The sequence below is a fragment of the Dipodomys merriami genome, unplaced genomic scaffold, assembly GCF_024711535.1.
Source record: "Dipodomys merriami isolate MVZ:Mamm:240054 unplaced genomic scaffold, mDipMer1.0.p SCAF_13, whole genome shotgun sequence".
NCBI lineage: Eukaryota > Metazoa > Chordata > Mammalia > Rodentia > Heteromyidae > Dipodomys > Dipodomys merriami.
This window is the reverse complement of record NW_027202604.1, coordinates 29,092,574-29,118,220: the sequence shown is the minus strand read 5'-3', so window position 1 is coordinate 29,118,220 and position 25,647 is coordinate 29,092,574. Positions and strand designations below refer to the sequence as shown.

General features: G+C 41.8%; 1 protein-coding gene and 1 pseudogene across 2 annotated transcripts in view; both read left to right on the top strand.

Annotated features, from left to right (window-relative positions):
* Positions 1 to 2,589: 2,589 nt before the first annotated feature.
* The window catches only part of Shq1 (SHQ1, H/ACA ribonucleoprotein assembly factor), a 77,946-nt gene continuing 54,888 nt past the window's right edge, over positions 2,590 to 25,647 (top strand). The window contains exons 1-6 of one of the 2 annotated variants that reach the window (XM_070018968.1): positions 2,590 to 2,795; positions 6,805 to 6,869; positions 8,597 to 8,719; positions 9,323 to 9,483; positions 14,321 to 14,433; positions 22,071 to 22,198. In XM_070018968.1, the coding sequence (XP_069875069.1) occupies positions 2,653 to 2,795; positions 6,805 to 6,869; positions 8,597 to 8,719; positions 9,323 to 9,483; positions 14,321 to 14,433; positions 22,071 to 22,198 (733 nt within the window). In that variant the 5' untranslated portion in view covers positions 2,590 to 2,652. Of the gene's footprint in view, positions 2,796 to 5,808; positions 5,893 to 6,804; positions 6,870 to 8,596; positions 8,720 to 9,322; positions 9,484 to 14,320; positions 14,434 to 22,070; positions 22,199 to 25,647 lie in introns of those variants that run through there. The other variant, XM_070018969.1, reaches the window with a different exon arrangement.
* Positions 16,735 to 18,812, top strand: LOC138824578 (hepatoma-derived growth factor-related protein 3 pseudogene; annotated as a pseudogene).

Here is a 25,647-nt window from a genome sequence, read left to right as displayed (position 1 = left end):
GTGCCCGTACTGAGGCTTAAGCTCAGAGCCTGGGCACTATCCCTTGGCTTTTTTACTCACAACTTCACTTCTGTTTTTTGTCAGTGGTTAATTAGAGATCAGTGTCTCATGTACTTTCCTGCCTGGGTTGGCTTCAGACTGTGATCCTCAGATCCCATCTTCCTGAATGAGGCATTGGTGCCTAGCCCATTAATACTTTAAAGAAAGTTTCAAGACTGTCCCTTTCAAATCATAAAACAAACAGCAAGCAAACAAAACTAAACCCCACAGATGCTGAAAAGGCATTTGAAGTTGGTTATCTTCACTGTCCTAGAAGGTGACTTTAAATGCTTTTATAGATACTTAAAACCAAGAGATAAATACTATACTTGGACCATGCTACCTTCTGGAATGGAATAACAGGAAGTTAAAATAAATGAGAAGGGCAGGCCAAGGGAATACATGGGAGAAGAGGAAGACCAGTAGAAGCAACATTGGGGAGTATGAAGAATACAGACTAAAGGGAGAATATCCAGTAAAGAGAAGGAAGGGAGGAAAGGCAGAAAAGAGCTTTGACAAGTGTAAGGAAAAATGAGAAAAATGACAGCAACAACAATGAAATGGACTAAGTACAAAGGGACAACATTTCAATGGAGGTAACTGATTTAAAAGGCAGATTGCAAGTCAGGAACTGGTGGCTCACGCCTGTAATCATAGCTACTCAAGAGGTTGAGATCTGAGGATCACAGTTTGAAGACAGACTGGGCAGGAAAGTCCATGAGACTCTCATCTCCAATAAACTACTTAGAAAAGGCTGGAAATAGTTCTTGGTTCTTGGTTAAGTACAGAGAAGCTCAGGGGCAGAGCCTAGGTCCTGAGTTCAAGTCCCAGGACCATAAAAAAGTCAGATTGCCCAACACTATGATTCCCTTCCCTTATGATGGAGAAACATCCAAACTTGAGGGAATTGTGTTTTTCTGAAACACAACTGGGTCCACAAATTAATTATAAAAGTTTGGCATGTCTATCTGCACTTTTTTTGTCTCTGATGTAAGCTATTCTCTCTGCAGATACTATGCAATCATCTTAGATTCTGGGAAGAACTGGAAGAGCCTTATGACAAGGAACCAAAACTTCCTCTAGGAACAATAAAGCCTCCTTAGTACAGATCACCTATAAAACAAGGTGATTTGTCTTCCGTGAGGATGACAGTAATCACCACTTCTCCAAACAAGGACTAAGATAATCATAAACCAGGCCATGTTCTGAATAGGACTGTTTAATAGTTGCATTCCTCTTCTCCACTCCCCCCCCCCAATCTCTGTCTATAAAAACTAAAGTTCACATCTGTACATCAAAGATGTACTCAAGTGTTGTCTTCCCATGGCTACCATGTGCCAACTTTTCTTTCTTAGCCTTTCACCAGGTCCTTTATTTGGCATAGAGTCGATTGGCAGGACATGACGTGGAACTCGTGGAGTTTGGACTCTGTATCTAAAACACTGGTTTCAATTTGATTGCCATCCTTACATCTCTTAGAAGCTAGGCTTTGGTGTTAGCCTTCTTCTATAGTACAGATTCCTGAAGCACATTTCCTAAAGTCCTGCAGCAGGAACTCAGCAGAAAAGGGACTCAAATGTACGTCTGTCTGACCTGCCAAGTCAATGCTGTTAAAATAATTTCCTTTTTATTTATTTCTGTGCCACTAGTGGGGCTTGAACTCAGGGCTTCTGTGCTCTCTTAGCTACTTGAGGCACATCTCCATTTCCGGGTTTTGCTGGCTGGAGATAAGATTCTAAACGAGATTGCCTTCTCCAGCTGACTTTGAACCATGAATCCTCAGATCTCATCCTCCAGAGCAGCCAGGATTAGAAGTGTGAGCTGAGGGTGGCTGCTTATTAAAATCATTTCTAAGAACCTCTATAGACCCTTTGTTGGCTTAAAAGGGATTCTTCTGGGGCTGGGAAGGTGGCTCAGTGGTAGAGCACTTGCCTTGCATGCGTGAGGCCCTGGGTTCGATTCCTCAGCACCACATAAGCAAAACGAAAAAAAGCCGGAAGTGGTGCTGTGGCTCAAGTGGTAGAGCGCTAGCCTTGAGCTGAAGAGCTGAGGGACAGCGCCCAGGCCCAGAGTTCAGGCCCCACGACCAGACCCTTCCCCCCCCCCCCAAAAAAGGGGGATTCTTCTTTCTGTTCTACACAAATTTCGGCTAGATGAAACTCGTGTGTCCCAGCATAATAAACTCTCTCCAGAACATTTTTTGGGGGGGTCGGTCGTGGGGCTTGGACCCAAGGCTTGGGCTCTGTCCCTGAGCTCTTTTGCTCAAGGCGAGCTCTCTACCAATTTAAGCACAGATCCTCTTCCGGCTTTCTGGTGTTTAATTGGAGATAAGAGTCTCGCAGACGTCCCTTCCTGGGCTGGCTTTGAACCGCAATGCTCAGATCTGAGTAGCTAGGATTACACGCGCGAGCCTCTGGCGCCCCAACTGTTGAAAGCTCCGCCTGGCCATTTAAAAGCGTCCTGTCTCCATGGAGACGGGCGTGGGGGCAGGACTTCCGTCTTACGCGCGAGCACTTCCGCCTCGAGCCGGAAGCGCCGTGGCTGACAGCGCGGGTGCTCACGCGTGCGGGCTTTCGGGAGAGCGGCGCAGTCCCCGCGTGCGGCGCAGCTGCGATGCTGACCCCCGCGTTCGACCTCAGCCAGGACCCCGATTTCCTGACGGTCGCCATCCGCGTGCCCTACGCCCGCGTCTCGGAGTTCGACGTGTACTTCGAGGGCGTGGACTTTAAGTTCTACGCCAAGCCGTACTTTCTCAGGCGAGTCCCGGGCGGGCATGGCGTCTGTGGGGCGCGCACCCTGCGGCGTGGGGTCCTTCCTTCGGTGACTGTTGGTGGCGGGAGCCGTTCTCCACCGAGACGACGCCGTTCCCGCGCCTCTCCGGGGCTGACGGGAGCGCGGCGGGGCGGCCGCGGACGCCGGATCCCTTCCCACACCGCCGCCCGCGCCCGCCCGCGCCCGCCCGCGCCCGCCCGCGCGCTCTCCCGAGCCACCTCCCGTCGCGGGCCCGCGGCCCGACGCCCTGGGTCTCCAGGACGCCCTGGGTCTCGAAGCCTCCCTCTCCCGCCTCTGCCCCGCCGGCACCCGCGCGCCCACCTCCTGTTCGCTCCTGCCCGGCCCGTCCTGAATCTTTCGGACTCCTGCCAGCCCTCCTGTCTGGCGTCCCATCCTCTGCTTCCTGAAATCCTCACCTTCTTTGGCACCTCCGTGCCACACTAGCGAAGCTCTCCCCGACCCCGATGCCCGGCTGCTTCACTGTCCGGCCGGCCCCTCTCCCCCTGGATTTTGGGGTGTGTTGCTTCACGTTCTTCCCGCGAGAGGCACCCAGCTCCTGTCGAATTGGATCTTTTCTCCTCGCAAACTAAAAGTAGCTGTAGCGGACGCTAGTCACCCACCTTCGGTGTGATGTGCAAAGTGCTGTGCCACCTTGGTTGATTGTCGGTAGCCATACTTGAAACGCGCTCCTAGTTAAGTTCCTTTCTTCAGGAGGCTGCCGGGTTGCCAATCCCTTGTGCTTCCTGTTAGAAACACACAACCAACGGCTCTCCAGTGACAAATGAATTAGACACAAAGAATACAAGAGATTTCATCAAGGCACTTTTATTTTTGTGCTGAAGGATGCAGCACCCTTACTCTATCCACAGTTAGGCAGGCACACTGGACAGGGAAGTCTGCTAGGTTTTTGTAACGCTTCAATCTGTCCCTCCTCCTCCTCTTCAAGGAATTAGACTCACATTCTAAGTAGAGTTGATTACCAAGGTTAGGAAGGGGGCTATTCTTTGACTCTTATCAAAGTTGTTTTTGTTTTTTTCCTCTCACAGCTGACTGGGAGCAAGGCTGGGAATGGGGTGGCTGACATATAGTTGGAGGAGGTAGATGAAGTCAATAGAAATCTACTCAGAGAGTCTTATTCCTTTTAACTCCATTGATAAAGATTTATCTTCCTAACATGGCTTACTGGTCACAAGCAGCACACCTAGTAGTTTGCAGTTTATTTTTAACTCCTTTGATTAAGATTTATATTCCTAGTATAGTTGGCTGGTCCCAGATCGTACAAATAATCATTACAATTGAAGTCAAAATGCAAATAATTCCAGGAAATATCAATATACAAGATGGAGGCACTTTGGTTTGACAGAAAAGACTGCTTTTTCTCACATTCCCCTTTCCCACTAAACATCCTTCTAATCAAGTTGGCTCAGTGGGGCCGAACCATCAGATCCTAGCTTACTAACTTAAAGGGTGTCCACTTTGTCTATGGGAATGGGTTCTAAGGGCCCTCAGTGGAGACCTGAGACAAGGGATGGTACTGAGCCCTATGTATACCTTCCTACACCTACATACTTAAGATCAAACTTAATTTATAATCTAGGTTCCATAAGAATATTAACAAGAATAATAATGAACCTAACAATACATTCTAATAAAGTTTATGTGAATATAGCCTCTTTCTCCCTGAAAACACCATGTCATATTGTACTGTGTTTGAATCTTGGACAGGAAACTGAAACCACATAAGCTGGGGAGATACACATTAGTACTATGTATGTGGAGGGCTCACTGAACCTACTAACCAATCAAACTTACAAAGTGTAAAATGTCAGCAGTCATTTTTATGGACTCCTGGCTTCTGTGGGTAAGGAATTTGGTTAAGAGCTTGGCTAGTCTGTTCTGGCTTGAAGGATTTAGTGCCACTGTGGTCACTTGATAGCTGGACCTAGAATGTGAATAGTAAAGAGCGGAAACAGCTGGAAGTGGAGGGGTGTTTTCCTTTGAAGTACCCTAGGGCTTCTTTGTGTAGCTTCTTTATCTGTCTTTTTTGTGTTTTGCAGGAGAGTTGGCCTGATAACACAGTGGCTACCATTTTAGTTATTTATTTATTTTTTGGCAGTTATGGGGCAGAACTCTGGGCCTGGGTGCTGTCCCTCAGCTCTTCAGCTCAAGGCTAGCGCCCTACCACTTGAGCCACAGCACTACTTCTGGCTTTTTTCTGCTTATGTGGTGCTGAGGAGTCGAAGCCAGGGCCCCATGCATGTGAGGCAAGCACTAAGCCAACTTCCCAGCCCAAGTTGCTACCATTTTAAAGAAGAAATTCCAGCTAATGGTAGAATTCCTATCACGTTTTAGGACCTAACTTCAGAAAGCACAGTACTACTTGTTATTTTTTTAATTGTGTTGATGAAAAGCTGCAGAAGCCAGCTGAATATTAAGGGACCGAAACCCTAGACCCAATCAGATTTCTGTGTTGGAACAATTCTTTCTGAGTTCTGTGGAAGGCTGCTTGAAAAAGAGTTCACCTAGAAGCAAAACAGAAAAACAGTTCTCCTTTAAGAAAAAAGAACTTCATGTAGTAGTCATGAATTTTGAGGAAAACTTTTGCTTTCTGCCTTTTTTTTTTTTTAAATGCCTGTCTTGGGGCTTGAATTCTGGGTCTGGGCACCGTCCCTGAACATTTGTGCTCAAGGTTAGTGCTCTATCACTTGAGTCACAGCTCTACTTCCAGCTTTATTCATAGTTAATTGGAGATAAGATTCTCACAGCTGCCGGGCGCTGGTGGCTCACGCCTGTAATCCTAGCTACTCAGGAGGCTGAGATCTGAGGATCCCGGTTCAAAGCCAGCCCGGGCAGGAAAGACCGTGAGACTCCTATCTCCAATAAACCACCAGAAAACCGGAAGTGGCGCTGTAGCTCAAGTGGTAGAGCGCTCGCCTTGAGCTGAAGAGCTGAGGGACAGCGCCCAGGCCCAGAGTTCAAGCCCCACGACTGACAAAAAAAAAAAAAAAAAAAGATTCTCACAGCTCTTCCTGTGCAGCCTGGCTTTGAATGGTGATGCTCAAATCGCAGCCTCCTGAGTAGGTACGATAACAAGTATGAGCCACCTATACCTGGCTTCTGTCTTTTTTATAGTAGGAATTTTGGGGCTGGAGGTATGGCTCAAGCAGTATAGTGCCTGCCTAGCAAGCATGAAGTCCTGAGTTTAAACCCTATTACTACCAAAAAGTTAAAGGGAATTTGCCTTATATCAACAGTTGTTTTTGTTGTTTATTGTTTCCTGTTTTCTCCTAAAATCCAGTTAGTATACTTCTATTGAGCACCTTCTATGTCAGGCACCAGTTATATAAATAATTCTCTTGTTTATTAAGAAGAGGGAAGTAATCCTAGATACTTGGGAGGTTTAGAATGCCTTCCCAGGCAGAAAAGTTTGCTAATTTTTTTTCTCAAACCATTTGTGGGTGCAGTGGTATGAACCCATCATCTTAAGCTATGAGACACAGATTGGGAGGATTGCAGTTCTATGCCAGCCCAGACAGAAAAGTCTAAGAGACTATCTCAGCAGAAGGAAGCCAGTTGTGGTGGTGTATGCCTATCACTCCAGCAATCATGGGTAGCATAAAATAGGAAGCAAGACTCTTGTCTACAAAATAACCAGTGAAAACAAGATTGGAGGTGTGGCTTAGTGGTAGAGGGCCAGCCTTGTAAGCATGATGGGTCAAACTCAGTATTGCCAAAAGGGGTGAGGAATTACTGTAACTATAGTGATACCTATTTGTTCTGGCTTTTGTTTTATTCAGTATCTATTTGATGACTGGCCTGTTCTGATGGAAAGTTTTTTATTTACATGGGGAAGGAATCTAGGTTATTTAGTTTGTAAAATGTGAAAGAAATGCTGAAGAACTTCCTTTTAAAATGTTTGTAGATTTTGATGGATAAACATGTATTTTCATTGCTTTATAACTTAAGGACTTAAAACTTGTGTTAAATCTGCAGATTAAATCTTCCTGGAAGAGTTGTAGAAAATGGAAGTGAGCAGGGATCCTATGATGCAGATAAAGGTACTGTCTTTGCATTTTTGTCTTTGAAGACATTATGAGGACTTGAGGTGTCTGGTAATTGCCATATGTCCTAATCTCTCTTAGTGTTCAGTGCCTGGTATTCTTGGATATTTGGACAATTATAATTTCCTCAGTTCTTTAAAATATTTCACAGTAATCTTAAAAGTAAAGTTGAATTAGTTATTGGCTCATGCTTCTACATTTAGTAGGTGTTTAAAAGTAAAAATTGGAATGTGCAAGACAATTGATTATAAAATGTGTAGATAATTTATAAGCTTTTGAATAGACCCTTTCTTGTATAATTTTTATTTTTTATTTTATTTTATTTTTTGGGTCCGGTTGTGAGGCCTGAACTCTGGGCCTGGGCGCTGTCCCTCAGCTCTTCAGCTCAAGGCTAGCACTCGACCTCTTGAGCCACAGCACCACTTCCAGCTTTTTTCTTTTTGCTTATGTGGTGCTGAGGAATTGAACCCAGGGCCTCAGGCATGCAAGGCAAGCGCTCTACCACTGAGCCACCTTCCCAACCCTCTTGTATAACTTTTAAACTTAAATTTCAGTGACAAATAGTTGAGAGAATAGCTATCCTTGGGTGGCTTTTAAAGGCTAATTGTATTTTTTTCTCCTTCATGATTTTATAAATACCACATTTTAACTAGCCACAAAACCATTTATTTTCCTTTTCTAGAATTCTTTCCTTTGTCACTGGATCTGGATCAAGGGGATCTTGTGTACTTCTGTATCATTTATTGAATGGCTGTTTATGGCCTCAGTACATGAGGATAATGGAAGGAAGTAGGATGAGAAGTTGTTGAACAGTTTTCACTCACAGTTATTTTAATTAATGTGGTGGTGAAGTCTCAGGGAATTTGCCTTTTCCATAGTAAATCTGTAGGTAATTGCAATTACTTTGTGTATTGAAACAATTACTACATTTTAAAGGTTTAGGTAGGTTATGCATGTAGGAGTATGTGGGTTGAATTGTATTTGTTTTATTGGGATGCAATTCACTGCTCTCGGTGTTAAAGGTAGAGTTTAAACATAGATGCTAGGCTCAGTGGCACAAAATATGATTCTAGCATTTGGGAGGCTGAGAGGGAGGAGGATTTTGAGTTTGAGACCAGCTTTGGCTGCATAGCAAGCCCTGTCTCAAAAAAAACCCAAACACTAAACAAAAGGCTAGTAAGCACTTTAATAAGTTTATAAGGGAGGCTAGTCAAGGAGAGAAAAGTAGTAGGTAGATTAAAGGTCTGCCATAGATAGACTGTGTGCCTCTGTCTCTTGAGATAGTGAAGAAACTCTATTAAGTCATAATTACTTTTATGTTGTTGTTGTTTTGGTTCTGTGTGTGTGTGTGTGAGTGTGTATGTGTATGTATATGTGTGTGTGAATGCACGTGTGCATGTGCATGGGCCTTGAACTCAGGGTTTGGGTGTTGTCCCTTAGGTTTTTTTTTGTTTGAGGCTGGTGTTCTGCTACTTGAACTGTAGCTTCCAGTAACTGTTGGTTAATTTTTAAACAATTGTTTCCTCAGGCTATCTATTGTTCCTTATAGAAGTGGCTGTTTCTAGAAAGCCCTGTTTGAGTGTTTTTACTAAATTGGTAATTAGGATGTAATTTTGGGGGAGTCCTGTGAAATAAGAGTATTTTTTACTAAGTCTTATATTTCTTAGGTATATTTGTGAAATTTTGATTGTTTTGATGTGATTAAGCATAAATTTGCCTTTAAGGAATTTTTACCATTCGATTGCCCAAAGAAACTCCTGGCCAACATTTTGAGGGGCTGAACATGTTAACTGCCCTTCTTGCACCAAGAAAATCCAGGACAGCCAAACCACTTGTGGAAGAAATAGGTATGTTGACTGTGATTTGGAAGATGTAATGATAAAATGTAAAATAAAGTGAAAGTACTTGAAAGGCCCTACATACTTAGAGGAAAATAGGAAAAAGGCAGAAAATGTTTCAGATGACAAGCTAAGTAGTCATGTGAAAATCACTTATTTGATATGTACTAAGAAACATAAGTGACTGTAGTGAACTAGTCACATTTTTGGACCAAGTAAAAGATCATCTTGCCATAGTAAACAGCTGAATGAGTTACTAAATATGAACACTAGCTAGGTCAAGAACTGGAATACTTATTTCCACCACCCTGGGATCTATCTGATATCTTGTTCCTAGTTACCTTGTCCTGTCTTTAATAGTATGGATTAATTTTCTTTGGCTTCTTGTTTATCCATGTTGTAGCATTTATCACTATGTGATATTCTGTTTTCTGAAGATACCACATTTGTTTCTGTTTCCTCCTTCTGAACATTTGGGTTTGTTCTGTTGCTTTGACCATCAAGAATAGTGAAGCTGTACTTGTCTTGTAGTACACACATTCAGACACTTTTTCCTATACTTTTTTCCTCCCTGTTACCCAATTTTTTTAAAATTTTGTTTAACACAATGAGGTGCTTCTGCGGTTTCTGAGGATGTGGTTGAAGATGAGGAGGAGGAGTTTGATTGGGACATTGAGCAGACCCCCTATGAGGAGGTGCCAGACAGTGCTTTGAACCGGCAGTGCTACTATGGATTTGGAAACCTGCGATCGGGAGTGGTTCAGCGGTTGCAGGTATGGTGTCCTGGAAGAGCTCAAGACGTGAGGTTTTCTTATTTGCGTATTTGGGTATCAGTTCTGCCTGTTCTTGGATGAGTTCATGGATCACTAGGACATTGAGACCATAGATACACTGGCTGATGCCATCAGTGAGTCTGAGGTGAGTGTGGTGCTTATCAGCATGGCTTCCGGCTCATTCAGCAGGTTGCACTGAAAATTTGGGTCTGTGAGAAGCAGACAATCAGCAAGTGGCCTGGAAACAACATGGTTTACAAAGAGCATCTCAAGTCCAAGCTGGAAGATGGGTAGTCCCAGCTCACCAAAAGCAACTACAACAGGTGAACCCTTAGCCAGGCTAGGGTCAAGAGACATGTTGAGACTGCCAGCTGCTACCTGACCCGCTACTCAGGAAAGAACCTTGGGTTTCTACTTCCACCTTGCTTTAGTACTGCCCCAGCCTCTCCCTATGAGTAGGCCAGCCTTATCTACAGCTGCGCAGCACCTGTTTGTCTGCATCCTCTTTGCAGTTCCATCAGTCCCTCTGGGTTCAGCTGGATGATCCCTCCAGTTCTTTGCTGGTTACCTTGTACTGAGCGAGATGCAGCAGAGGTTTCCTGGATTAGCCCAGGCCTATGCTCTGGGTTTGGCCTGTAAAAGAGTCTAAGAACCTCATTTTCTGGGTTTTGTTGATATTGGAGGAATACCTCCCATTCCTTAATGCTTCTGCTTGGGAGCTCTGGACCAGGACCTTGATTCTGATCAGGTTTTTAAAAAGTCATTGTAACAGAATAGCTTTTAGACCTGTATGACATCTACAAAGAATCCAATAAAGAAAAAGGAAGCCATTAAAAATAAATACAAAGGTAAAGGTAAAAAAACTGCAACCCAGGTATCTTGTCTTTCTTGAATAATTTAAAACCTTACAAAGGATATAGTCTTTCCTTTTAACCTTTTAAACGCCATTGCTTATAAACTTGTGTATTCTATACTGATAATGGGAAGAAGTATAAATATTTTTGCTGAAACAAATTATCTTTTACCATTCTCCCTTGCCCCCTCCCCCCAACAAGCACAAACATAAACACATGCACACACTCCTTTCTTTTCTAACATTACTGGCAGCCACCAGCGTGTCTTTGGAAAACTGCCCTAACTCCTCAAAGTCAAAGCTGCACAACAGGCTTCTGGCAATGGTGGCTGCCAGCAACCACAATCCTCGAGTCTCTGGGCGCTAGCCCAGCAAGCTCCTGGGACCACTGCTGCCAGCAGCTGCAGAATGCCAGCCTTGCTGTTCCTCCCTTCCCTTGACTTGCCTGGGGAACTGAGGTCTTTGTTTCCAGGAGAGCCGCTGGGTGGTTGTACACACAGTTCATTTTCTCTCTGGTTGACACTGCCTTGCCTGTGGTTTCAATGGAAGTTAGCCTGATTGAAATCCTCTGTGGACTTTGCTTGGTGTAGTGTCTTTTAAATAGCTTATGTGACTAGTGACCATAGCAGTTCTTTGAGCAAAAAAGAAAAGGAGGAATACATGCTATGGTTTAAAACTGTTTTCTTCCTTCCTACTTGGTTGGTTGATGGCTCAGACTTTTTTTCCAACTTTCCTTCCCTTAGGTTGTACCTTAGACCTTTTAAATTTCAAGCTAACTTTGCTTTTTAGGTTTTTGTTTTTTTTGGCTTCTCTTTTGGGTCCAGTTTGAGCAGGACTACAGTGCACAGCTGTGCAAAGAGCAAGACCTGTCTTGAATGATTGGGCTCATCTATATACATGTTGCATATCTGTATATGGAAGCCCTGAGTCAAGGCAAAGATCAGTTCTCATCTGCATGAGAGCAAGGACCTTATCTATGTGTTAGTTACTTGATTTCCATTCCACCTCTCAGATAGTGCCTAGCCTATGGCAGGCCTCACATAACTCTGTGCTGATTAATGGAGAACATTGACTACTACACCCAGTGCTATTGCACAGTGATAAAGATGATAGAGAGACCCCTATCTTCATGGAATGAGATACACAGTTAACATGTAAACAAGGATACAAAATGATGGCCGAGTGACAGGTGAATGGGAAGGGTGATTGGAGATATCCCAGGTAGGGATACTAGTTTGGTTAGGATGCCTAGAGAAGATCTACTGAGGATGGGATGTTTCTCTGAGTTTGGGATGAGAAGGGCAATGTAAATGCAGACACTCAAGATGAAGAATGAATGGATATGTTCCAAAAATGGAAAGAAGTTTAGTGTGGCTTGAGTGTACTTGAGCCAATTGGAAAGGGAAACCTGAGTTTCAAAGGCAGGACAGGCTAGGTGATGAGGAACTCTGCCGAATCTGGCTTTGTTCTCAGTGCAGTTAGATTTTGAGAATTTGTCTGGTTACTAGTGTCTGTTTTTCCTCAACTGTGGAGTTATCTATGAAGCCTCACTTATTATAGCCAGAAGTTCAGATTTTACTGTAATTCCATTTTTAATTGCCATTAGTGAAGCAGAGGAGGATCTTGACTTTCAGTAGAAAGTTAGTCAGTGGGTGAAGGAGATAGAAAGGAACCTGCTATTGAGTATTATTAAGTATATTAAGCCTAAATCCTTACAATTGTCCATGTTGCCAAATGATTGTCATCTCTCTCCTCCACCTAAAGGAGGTGTTCTTGTGCTTATCCCCAGAATCTGAAGATGTTATCTGGTAAAAGGTATTTTGTAATTAAACCAAGGATCTAGAGAGTACCCTGGATTATCTGGGTAGGCCCCATCTACTCAAAGGTATAACAGGGAGACAAAGAAGGAAGGTCATAAGTACGAGAAGCAAAGGGAGCAATGGTGTCATGCTGTGGGCTGCAAGTGAAGGACAGGGACAACCTCTAAGCTGGAAAGGCAAAGAAACAATTCTCCTATAAACCTCCACAAGGGCATGTAGCCTGGCTGACACCTTGTCTTTAACCATTGAGCCTGATCTTGAACTTCTAACCCCTAGAACTGTGAGATAATAAATATGTGTTGTAGTAGACAACCAAGTCTCTGGTAATTGGTGGCAGCAACAGAAGCAAGAGGAACCGAATCTCCCACACTGTAATAGAAATGTCACTCATGTCATGTGAGCAAGCAGAGATTCAGTGATGCTGTCTGATACAACTGCAGCTGGGACTTACATTTAGGCTCATCTAACTCAAGACACTCTTTCTCCTTCACCACAAAGCATCCAGAAGTGTGGCAGGGAGTGAGGAGAGGACTCCTAGGGGCTAGGAGGAAAGAGATGACTATAGGTTACTGGGGAGTGACTCTGCTATCCAAGGACAGGACATGGTTCCCATAATGTTCTTCTCTGGGAGTTTAGTACCCCAAGGCCTGTTTCAGCTCCCTGGCCCAGGCTGTGACTTACTGTGAGATTTAGGCAGGTGTGGATATGAAGTGAAAGAGGAAGAATCCACATGGACTTGCTCAGAGAAGAGATGTTTCTAATGGATTCACCTGGAGAAAATGTATTTCCCACGGGTGTACTGCTGTGTATGTCATGTTCCTTATGAATTGCAAGTTCCTTATGAACTGAGAAAACTTGAAGACTTCTCTGAGAATCTTAACTACTATTTATAATGGTCTTTCTATAGGAAAATAAGTTTCCAGATCCCCCCAAAAGTAGATTGTAAAGGTGTTTTTAGAATGCAGATTTTTAAAAGTTTTTAGGGAGCCAGCAATCTGGTTTGCTCAGAATGTTGATACTTGGAAGCATTAAGCTATACTGCTTTCATAGCTTCCAAAAAGGTCTCTGGACCCCATCATTGTATTCAAGTGTACTTAGATTGAATATTGCTATCTGACCTAAAAGGATTGTGATAGACAAGAAATTTCATATTGTATAAAAAATGTGTATGAGGAAACTGTTTCCTAGGCATTTTTACTAAATCAGGGTAGCTCACTAATTTTAGTGAGTTTGCCTTACAGCCATCCATTTTTAAACCTGCTGTTAGGTGCTAACCTGTCATTCCATTGACACATCTTTTTTAAGTTTGCCTTGTTATTTCCTTTGGTTTCTTTTAGCTTACGTCTTTTCAGTTTCTGTACTTCCTCATTTGGGGTTGGTAGTTGGAGTGGGAGCTTGAAGGAAACTAAGGAAAAGCAAGAGCAGAGTTTTAGAAATACTTTACATTGTGTGAGGTGTCTTTGCTTCACAGGTGGACCATGTAGTATCCTGTGCAGCATCCTCCTCCACACCTATTATAGGGGGATGCATGCCACATGTTAACATGTATCATCCTGATAAAGAAGTCACAGTAAAGTGAATTCCCACTTAGGATTAGATTTCTAAATTTTCAGATGGAAAATTGTCTACATGAGCATTGTCCATAGATAATTTTCAATCAGTTCATAAAGTTGGTTTTATGTTTTATGGTAATTCTTTGCAGAGACAAGCTGAGAGAGATTGAAGGAGAAGGAAAAGTCTCTGTTGATGTCTGATACTCTGACATAGCTCTGAAATCTCCAGGAGTAAGTGGGAAATGGATGAGAATTAAATGTTCCTGCTTGCTTGCTTGAGTTTATTCCATTCTGGCTTCTATGTTAAACTTTTATAGCCCTAATAGATATGAGTAAGTTCGTTTATTGTAAGGATTAAATGGGATAATCCACATGGAAGTCTCCAGCAGGACCTCGGGAGTAGTAAGTGCTTAACAAAGTTCATCAGATACAAATTGTAATGTCACAGGCGCTATCCTAGTTTGCTGTATTCAATTCTTTGTGTGCTTGGGCATTTTTTTTTTTTACTCCTCCCCCTCCCCCCAAAAAAGAGAAAAAAACCTTTGATTTTTTTTTTTAGGTGGTAAAAATTGGTGATAGCAATTATTTTCTCCTTTTCTGGGTGTTTTTAGGATGAATTGAGCGAGGTTATTGATGTTAAAGATCCAGATTTCACGCCTGCTGCTGAGCGAAGGCAGAAACGCCTGGCTGCTGAGCTGGCGAAATTTGATCCAGATCATTATCTGTGAGTATTGAGTTTTAGAGAGTTAAAAATTTTACTTAAAAAAAATGTTTTTTGAGTGTATTTAGCTGTAGTGGGCATGTAGGTTATGGGGGTCATGAAATTAGTGATGGCTGAAACCCTCACCGACATCTTCTTAACCTGCAGCTGTTCTGTGTTCCTTGGTGATATTTGGAATCTAATATTGAGTAGTAGTTCGTCCCAGCAACTGAGAACTCTTCTAATATGTTCTTAAGGTTTTTCTCACCAGGCTTAAAAATGAAACACTGAATACCTAGAATTCTAAGTAGACTTTTTATTGTGATGGATGCTATGTGAAGCTATATCTGGTTTTCCTTAAGAATTGGCCTGGGCTGCATTATTTGCTCATCCATTTCTTCCTAACACTTTCATCTACCTATATCGAGGTCTGTTTCAAATGGACAAAGAATTGTCCTTTGTAGTCGCATTATAAATAGAACCTAATTTTGAGGTTTGCTGTATTTCCCACTGACAGTAGTTATGTCTTTAGCCGTGATGAGTCTCTGTAAAGCTTATATTTGCACAAGGAAGGAATATAATGAGAAATTATGCAGTCTCTCATGGGCTGTGGTAGTTTCAAATTGTCACCAGCCCCCTGTGAATACTTGCCTCTTCTCTTCTGGAATGGTTGGAGAATGGACATTATGTGTTGAGGTAGAACTCACTTAGTGTTCTTCCCATGCTATAGGCTCACAAGTTCTCAGCAGTTCCATAGGCAGCTGTAATCATCATTTTCTCTTATGTTTGTGCAATGCTTACTGCTTATCTAGTGCCCTTGTGGGATTATTTAATTCTGTTTGTACAACAGATGAGGAAAAGAGGTTAAGTGACTAGCCTAGGGTCACACTACTACTAAATGACTTGGCCAGGACTTGAAAAGAGACTCTCCATTTGTCACTCGGTGTTTCCTTTTTATGTACACTATTTCAGTTTAACTGCTGTTGCTCTTGTGATTAACATTCTATCTCCTGTGACACAGTGGGATACTAATTGGAATGGCAGAAATCTATCTTGTGATGTGCAAATGGAATGAGTGATGTGTGATGATGAATGGTTGAACCATTTTATGTCCTAAGGGAAGCTGGGCTAAGAGCAGAGTCCGTTAGATTTTGGAGGACATCTGAGAGATTCAACTCCATTTACATTGCCATTTCTAATTACCTTTATCTCTCCAATTGTGGCTTTAAAGGTCCACTGAAGAGTAATTTGAAGAAACCCATTTAAAATCATGCTGAATATTTAAAGTGGAAATTTCATTGTCAGCAAATTTCTGGGTCTAGCATGAATACAGAATGAGCTTTGCAAGACTGAAATTTCAAATGGGAGGGAGCTTAATTAGAAGAACTGCTTATCCTCTTCTAAAACTAGAAGAATAAGGCTTTGGCCTGAGAGAATTAGGAAATTGAAATTTATAGTTGGTACTGTGATATTCTAAGCAGCACATATACCCCCCCCACCCCCCGTCTTCTGTTTTTCTTTACCCAGAAGCTCATTTTCTTTAATTGTATGCATGAAGTGTTCTATCCCAAGTAGTAGTGCTTCCGCAGTGGCTGGAATTTAGGAAAGCCTAAGCAGAACACAGTAAGTGGAGTACATTGTATATTGTATATGTAGAGATTGATACATTCCAAAAATAGACATTATTGATTATGGATTTATGTTATTTTTAAGGTGGTTTTGTTTTTGGTCTTTTTGTTATTGTTGGAAAATCTGATGTCAGTGTGGTTTGGTTTGTATTATTATTATTGGTACTGAGGTTTGAAGTCAGGGCCTCATGTTGACTGCTGAGCCATATCTCCATCCCTTTTTGCTTTAGTTGTTTTTAGATTCTGTCCATCTGTCTGTCTGTCTGTCTGTCTGTCTCTGGCCTAGGCTAACATGGGCTAACATGGGGTTTGATCCTAGTGTTGACATTTCTTTCTATAGTTAGGATAACAGGAATGTATCGCTATGCCCAGCCTTTGATATAGAGTCTTGTGAACTTTCTCTGGCAGTCGAGATCTTCCTCAACTTTCTGTGGAGCTGGGATGACAAGTATTTGCTGGCAGTACCAGCTCCTGGTTGAAATGAAGCCATGTGAACTTCTTGCCCAGACTGGTCTTGAATTGCAATCTTTCTGATCCCCCCCCCCCCCCCCCCCGCTTCCCAAATAGCTAGTGTTATAGGCATAATCTACTAAGGCCTGGCTTGGAGTACCATTTTAAATAATAATTTTTCATTATTTTAAATTCGTTAAAGATAGAGTGATGTGGCTTTTGGCTATACAGAGTGGATCTGGTAATCATGCTGGTGCGACAAGGAGGCTGCGAGTTGGGTTCCATGCATCCAAGATAGTTTCCTATTCAGAATACCAAATGTAGGAAATAGCCTTAGAATAAAAACTTCACTCAGTCTCATTTGTGTGTTTATTGACTCAACAAGCATTTGTTTGAATGGACTGCATGCCAGGCAAAGGAAACCACAGTGAGCATGGCAGGTCTTTGCACTCTGTTGGGGGAGAGGGAACTTGTGTTGTGACAAGGACTATGAAGATAAAGCAGCTCGAAGGCGTGGACAGTGACCAGGCATTCCTTTGACTCCTCTGTTTCAGTGTGTCCAAAATTGAGCTCATCATTTACCTCTGAAGTCTTCATGAATTTTCTCACTTGGCTGAGTGCCCTATTTTTCACTCCAGTCACTGAGGTTAGAAAGCTGAGATTCATCTTTGACTCCTTTCTTATCCCACACATTCAGTCAGTCAGGAAGCTGTGTCATTTGTCTCTGCATTATTACCTTCACTTCATCTCTTTCTGTCCCTCCTCTATGTCCGGCTTTGTAACCCGCACTCTGACATCTCTCCAATCCACACTTCCAAGTTCCTCAACCACAAAACCCACCCACCCACTGATGTACCCACATGAAGATCTGCCTCCAGTATACTGGGTGTTGTGAATAATGCACAGGCCTCTCACTTCTTGGTATTTCTGAAATTCTCTATGACCTGGACCTGCCACCTCTGTCACTACTTTTTGCCACTCTCTGCCAGCATTTTGCACTAGTGCAACGAAAAAGGCTGTATATCACCCCTCTCCAAGCCACATGGTTTCACGTACATTCCTTCCTTTCACTCCTGCTTTTTTCCTGCTGCTTCTCCCCTTCCCATTTGCCCAAGGCTGGATTCAGCCATCACTCACCTATAGCACTGGACTTAGACTGGCAAAGGAGGCCTCCACAGTGCTCCTCTGTGGCAGCTTGTATTGTCTTCACCACATGGTGTTAGAACCCTGCTCTCTATTTTGTGTCCATGGTTCCTAGTGAATTGTGGAGTCCTTGGTGGCAGGAGCAGTCTAAATGATCATGACTGTTACTAATCTTTGACGCCTAGATTCTGCCATCAAGGGCATTCAGTGACTGCTTGTTGAATTAGAGGCATTAAAAATTTTGAAAATAGGGGGCTGGGAAGGTGGCTCAGTGGTAGAGCACTTGCCTTGCATGCATGAGGCCCTGGGTTTGATTCGTCAGCACCACATAAGCAAAAAAAAAAAAAAAAAGTCGGAAGTGGTGCTGTGGCTCAAGTGGTAGGTAGAGTGCTAGCTAGCCTTGAGCTGAAGAGCTGAGAGACAGCGCCCAGGCCCAGAGTTCAGGCCCCACGACAGGACCCAAAAAAATTTTTTTTTGAAAATAATACATTCTAAGGACAGAATCACCCTTAAATCATGTTCAAGAAACTCTTACTTCGCTGACAGTACAAAGAGAAAACCCCTCAGCCTGCGGGGGCACAGCCTCTCTGTGTCTAGGCATCTGCAGTAGTACAAAGTGGGTGCCCTTGTCTTCTCCAAGATGAAGGGCAGTACCTGCACTGGCCCACCGGGACTGATGAACTGCCTTGGGGAGCCACGAAGCCTCCAGTGAACAAGTATCCTATCTTCTTTTGTGGTACTCATAAAACTGCATTTCTAGGTCCCAAAGACCTTTTTCCACCAAAGGAATAATACAAAAATAAGTTTGGAAAGTCAAACAAATGGAAAGGATTTAATGAAGGATTGTGGGAAATAGAAACTAGCCCAGGATACCAGGAAATTCAACAACAGAGCTCTTCAGAAACTGAGGGAAAAGTCAGAAATACTGCAGATACAGTCAGTGAGGTTGGCACTAGAGTAGAAGATGGAGAAGGCAAAAGAAAAACTGTAGAAAGAAGCTCAAACTGGAAAAAGGCCTGTGCTTCAAAGAAATCCTCCAAACAGTGCCAGAAATTTCCAGGAGATGAAGATTATAAAGACTGCAATAAAAAGAAAACAAAAGCAACTCTGAGGATGGGGAACACCAGCAATGACACAAGAAACACAACTTCACACTCGCAGGAAACCAGCAAAGGGGCCTAACTATCAACGCATTCTGCATATGAGAGAAACCACAAGAAGGTCCAGTGTTTGGTTGTCCAATAGTCTTTGTTATGAACCAACACATAGTTGTCATTGGCAGCCCATTTGTATGTACATCATCCATATTCTTCTGTTATGTTGGAAACGACACTTTAACCTTAGTTTTTGTTTTTTTTTTTTAATTTAATTTCTTGTTACTTGGTGGCATGAAATTGCCCTAAACCACTGAGAATTACTGAGGTTTTTGCACAGATTTCTGTATGTGTAAGATCCTTTTATCAAGGCAGTAACGTGCATTAAGTCCTGCCATGGGCCCATTGTCACCAAACACACAGCTAACTATGAATGTTTTTTACATGACCACTCAGATAGGATTTCCTCTTTGAGCTAATTCCTGGTAAATTGGAGATGAAATTAAGTTGTCCTTCAGTTCTGAGGCTACATGTAAATTTCAGCTATACTGTACAATGTCTGTTTTATGTTAGAAATAGCTAGTCAACCGCTTATACTTCTCAAAAATCATTTCTATATGTGAAAGCAGTGAGTCTTCTGTGTTACTCCAAAATTATTTTTCCCCAATATCAGTTACAAGCTGATCTAATCAGTCAAGATGGATACTTTATCTGTTGAATTCAGCAGCAGCTCCATGGAAGTGACAAGGCATTGATTTTGCCAAGTCTTTGAAAATGAATTGTTTCCTTTTGGAACTAGAACTAAAATAGTTAATAGCCATCAAAAACCATTACTATATATACATGATTGGTGCTTGTGATAATAGAGAAGTTAGTTTATTTTTATATCAGCTTATATTGTGAGAACACATCTAGTCAGTTTGGGTTTTATGAATCCTGTTATGCTAGTCCTTGGAACATTTTTTTGGTTATTTGAGGTTTGTAGTTGAAAAGTTACTGTAAAAAAAAATTAAAAACAAAAAAATGCATTGATTTACAGACAAATATATTGGAATGTGTATTGGGAATAAGCTTTGAGTTGTAAACAAGTCAGTGTAATTTGGCTTTTTGTGTGATATGAGGTATTAATGTAACTCATTTATTAAAGCAAAAATGGCTAATAGGAAAAAAAGTAAATGCCTGTAGTTTAATGGCCCATGCCAGGACTTAATGCACGTTACTGCCTTGATAAAAGGATCCTAGACATACAGAAATCTGTGCAAAAACCTCAGTAATTCTCAGTGGTTTAGGGCAATTTCATGCCACCAAGTAACAAGAAATTAAATTTAAAAAAAAAACTTAAAAATTAAGGTTAAAATGTCTTTTCCAATGTAACAGAAGAATATGGATGATGTACTTACAAATGGGCTGAGTTAGTGAAATTTTATTTAGAATGATTTGTAGCTTCTTTGAGGGAAGGTAGGAGGCAGAGGTGTTAGGAATGCTATTCTATGAAGCCAGTTTGGTTTTTCCCATCACAGTTTCCCTGGAGGAAAGCCAGCATCTTTCCAGATGGCCTCTCCTGCTGTCTCCTGTGTGTCCTCTGTGCTCCCACGTCCAAAGCCTTTTCCTCTTACTGTGCATGCCACTGTCCTGTGTGATTCTCTCTTCTTCCTTGGCCTAATGTGCGTGACTCTTCGTGTCTCTCTATTGAGATCATACTACTATCTTACTTCCTATATTGCACAGAGCTCTGTAGGTCCAGAAAGGGCTCATCAAAGTCAGCCCCATCCAAGTAGAAATTGTCATCTCTCCTCACATCTATTATCCCAGTCTTATATGTGCTATGCATGGGATAAAAATGAATATTGGGATTCCCATTTCAAGATACTAATTCTTTAGTTTTGTTCACTATGTACTTTATTTCTTCACTATATCAAAATCAAACATGTATGCTTGTTTAAGAACACTGTTTCTGATCTGAGTGTGGTAGCTGAAGCCTGTAATCCTAGCTACTTAAGAGGTAAAAATTGGGGAATCAAAGAAAATTGCCAGTCCACAGACTGGGCTCAATGCTGTCCTAAGCAACAGGAAAAACACAGTGACTGGATATAATGGCATGCATGTGTCATTCAAGCCATGGGACAAGCATAAAAGAGATTTGTAGTCTAGCCTGGACTGAAGGTAAAGCAAGACCCTATCTAAAAAATAACCACCTTGAAAATAGGGTGGTGGTGTGGCTCAAGTGATAGAGCACCTGCTAAGCAGATGCAAGTCCCTGAGTTCAGTCCCTGGTATTGCAGGGGGTATGTTGATTCTGGATGAAGACTTAATGGGCCCACATCCTTGTCAAACATTTTACTGGTTCTTTGAACTTGGCCAAGATGTGTCACTTTTCTGGGCTTTAGTTTCCCATGTATAGTGTGTCTTCTCCCCGTGGTGATGGTGTGAGGATTTAAGGAAATAACAGTTAAAGCACCTGGTACAGTGCCTGCCATATACACAAAGAACTCAGGTTAGTCATGGTTTTTCTGATTTTAAGAAGATTTCTATCTCAGGTGAAAGAAAAGTGTGTTAAGATGGTAAAACTATTAGCTAGAAAACTCAATGTATCAAAGAAAACTATTCTTGGAATTTTTAGTTAACTAAAATGTAAGTGAAATTTTTACCATTTACTACCATACTTTGTTTTGCTTTCTCCACGAATGCCCATTTCCAGCTTTGAGCGCAGGATAGCATGATTCTGAAGTATCTTCCAAGACAAAAGGTACATTGAACGTAGCCATCATTTTTTCTAGTTAACAGAGAGAGCATAGAGAACAGAAAATTGTAACCTATAAAGGTTATGTTCATCTTTTTCAGGAGTTTAAAGTCTAGGAACCATGAGGATTAGCATTACTAAATAAAATAGATCATAATGGAAGATATGGTGAAAATAGCATGTGTCTTGTGTGTGCATGTGGATGTATGTGTGTGCATGTATTGGTGTATAACCACATTTAGTCTTTGTAGAGACATCGTATCCTGAATTTCCTGCTCATCTGTTTTTCTTTGCTGGCTGATTTGAAAGCTCTTTTGTCTTGTAAGCTTCCAAAGGCTGTGCTACCTGCAAACCTTGCAGTGTCAGTCCAGTGTATATTCAGATTTGCTCCATTCCACATCACTGAATATGGGATGGGACTTGAGGGTAGTACTGGTTGTCTGTGGGCCTTCTATTCACAAAGATCAGAAATATCAGATGTCCCATAGTCAGATGCTTGCCATTTGTTTTATGCCATTTCCAGTGCAGATGTGATATGCTAAGATTTTTTTTTATAATGAAAGCCAGCCTAAGCCAGTATAACAAGCTCATTGACTATTTTCCCAGAGCTGACTTCTTTGAAGATGAGCCAATTGAACAAGTTTTGAAGTATAATCCTTGGTGGAATGATATGTACTCAAAAATGAAGGCCTCTTTGGGAAAGAGTCAGAAGCCAGAAGATCATGCTGTATTAGGTAAGAAGCTCAAAATCAGGCTCATTTGTGTAATTTTTAAATCTCATGGTTTACCAAGCTTACAGCCTTCCCTATTATTTAGCATATGATTTTAATTGCTTTGCACCGTGAAAATATGACTTTTGGATTACTGATTTTGGAAATGTAATTTTCATCCTTGACTTGAAAATGCCATTTAATTTATTTGTGTTTGGAAAGTCTTCTGATGTATGTTTTCCTTCAGGATAATTGGGGTCTTTAAAAAACATTTTCTTGACTTGTTTTTAGTAAATTTAGGAATACTTACACGCAGAAAATTCAGTTTGGAATGGTCTGTCTTGAGAGGTGCAGACTTCCTTTGTGGTTAGACATTTGAGTCTTCATTATGATGGGAAGGCACCCAGTTCTCTTGCCTTCTCTGGTGAATGAATTTGGTCTGATTTCAGTTTTTTTTACAGGCCATTTTATGAGGAAACTGGAATAGATGTCCTCCTGTTGTAGCTTCTAGAGCAGGGACAGGCCAGCTTGAACTAGTGAAAGCTGAACTGGAGATTTTATGAGCCAGGAGAAGTGACTGACGTGTTCAACTTTAAGCCAAATGTTACCCATAAAGAGTCTTTTCTTAGTGGTGTGCTGTTACTACCTCTTTTAAGTTCAAGGTTTGCATACTAAGGCTATACATTAGAGCCATAACCTATTTGGATAACTTGGGAATTAACCTTCTACATTGTCTAATATACTGATTTTGCTTTCATTTATATATCCAGAGTGGAATTTCTATGTTTAAATGCATTAAATAGAAAAGTACATTCATTCTGAAGAACAGCAAATGAGATTTTACTCCAAGTTCTCTTCCTAAAGGCACTGTTAATAATTTGGAATATTTTAAATTAATTTTTGCGCAGATGACCAACCCCAAGACCTTGTGCATGTGTAGTACACATCAAGCATAGAGTTATACCCTCAGCCTGGGTATTTTTTAAATACACATAGACACATCTAAATATGTGTAAAGCTTCCATACACTATTATTAAATTCCTTTCCTTGGTTGGACTGTATGTGGCACACTCTTCTAAAGGTGCACCCAACAAATGGTCTCCTGTTTGTCTGTGTCCTGGCTGACTGACATGTACATTGGTTAGTTTTCTGTTCTGTGGATAATGCAGTGGTCTTCTTTGGCTTCAGTGTGAAACATCTATAGACGCTCTGATATCTCTTTTTATTCTCCCCATAGAAGTGCAGTAGCCTGTTATCTGCTCTTATTTCAGTGTCCAGTGTAGTACCTGTTACCTAGTGGGCCTGGAACAGCTATTTATGAAAAAATAAATATGTTAGTGAATATTTTTGTGGTAAAGTTTTGTTAGAGTTTAGATGATTTCTACCAGATTGAAAAAAAAATTGCTCTTGTAGTTTTAGAAAACAGACAGTAGCTCTGTTGTGTAACAAACTATTACATGACTCTTGATAATGCTTTTTGCTTTCAACACATCCTGGGCTTATATTTGATTTGAGTTCAAGAAGCTGTCAAGAGACTTCTGAAGAGACTTTCCACATGATGTCGATGTATTTTCAGATGTAGTATTGCTAGCACAATTTAGGCAATTAACTATATGCCATGTAGATCTGAGAAAGCTTTCTCAAGTGGCAGTCATCAAAGATACCAACTGGTGTGAATCAGTTTCCCCAGTTATTGCAGAGTTTTAATGAGGTGGTGTGGGAGACTGGTACTTGTGTAGGTGCACTTTCTGCCCACTAGGGCGAGCTAGTTGCCCTAAAAATCAAAAGGTATTACCTTTGATTTCAATTCTGATTTACTCTCCTTTGATAAACTATAGTGTGTTCTCAGTCCAGTTTTCTGTATCTGCAGTGCTTTGAGTTAGGTTTCTCTGCAGTGTTAACAGGAGATGACCCTTCAGTCCTTCCTCTGATCCATGCATTCTCTCCAGGCTGGTGCTTCAGGTGGTCAGAGGCTGCTCAGCCATTATGGTGATTCATTTTAAAAGTCACCTTTACAAACAGTGAGGACATGTGAACCAAGGGAGAGCAACTGGCATTCTTCTAGTATGACAAGTATAAGGAAGGCTACATATGGAGGATATGAGCTGAATGTGAGCTTGAGATTTAATATCTTGCTCCATCCTCTACAGTGTGATTTTGCAACTTTGGTTTGCTCTAGGAAATCCTTTGCCCAGCTCAGAGTTGTCATGAGGGTTGTAGATGTTATTAAGAAGTAAACCCATTAGTAGGAGAGCCAAAAATGGAATGACTTCTCATAATGTTACCTGTAGATTGTATAAAACTTCTAGAGAAATTAGATTTGTGTCTTCGTTGTTGTTGTTGTTCAAATATTTGAGACACTCAGAATTGGAGGAGTTAACTGAAGTGCCATAAGCCATGACAAACTATGGGAGAAAAGAAAGAAGCCAAGAAACAAGCTCTGAAATGTTCTGTTTCCCCCAAGATACATGCTGCTGTGTCTCTCCCCATTTTCCCTCTCTCCTCTCCCCCTGACCTTCTTCCTTGGTTGAGGTGTGGCCAGATGGCTGTTGTCCATTAGCCGTTGCCTGGCTGTTCTGCCTGTGGGTGAGGGGTGTGCCTTGGATTCATCATTTAACCCTCATGTGTTAGCCTGCACTGTTTGGAATCCTGGACAACTTGGCTGGTACTCTTTGTGCGGGTTGTGATTCTTGTCAGATTTATTGGAGCCATGAGTTACAGCAGGGAGATGGTGATGAACATCTCCAGCTTTGTAATGATCTAGATTTTCCTCCCCAAAGGCTTGTGAAAGGCATTGTTAATGTGTTGCTCCTGGAGCTCTGGCTACGTGGGGATGGACTCAGTACATTCCCCAAGTTGTATTTTAGTGGTTAGTTTCAGCCCATGAGTCTTGGCGCACAGTTGCTTGTTATGACACCACATAACATTTATTGTCGATGAACTTCCTGGTAGGGACATCCTGCAGGGTTTGTACAGATAACTGTCAGTGTCATCTGTGAAAGTTGTAGCACAGCAGGGCTGCCCCATTTTAACTGATGGTCTGGTTCCCCTGATCTGTTCTCAGTAAGCGCACAGTGCAACAGACAGATAGGCATTACTCTGAGAGGAGCTGGATTGTGGATAATTGAGTCACTGATCCAGGTAAGACGGGATGTTTGAGAGGGGGATTTAGAGAGGAAAGGGAGAATGAAAAGCAATGCAATTAGAAAAGGGTTGGGAGAAAAACTGACCCCCTCAGTGACACCTTTTCATTTTAGTGGGAGACCCTTTGTTGGCCATTTACTTCTATGCTTAGGCACCAGTTAACTTCCCCTAAACATATCTAGCTTTTAGCTGGCTCTAGTTTTCACTGTAGATTATTTTTAGAAGTATAATTAACCAAAATGTTGTGAACTGTGTAGCGAAGTTCTGTTCTAGCATAGCTACGTCATACAAGCTCTTGACAAATGTTGCTCGTGGTGGCACTCGCCCA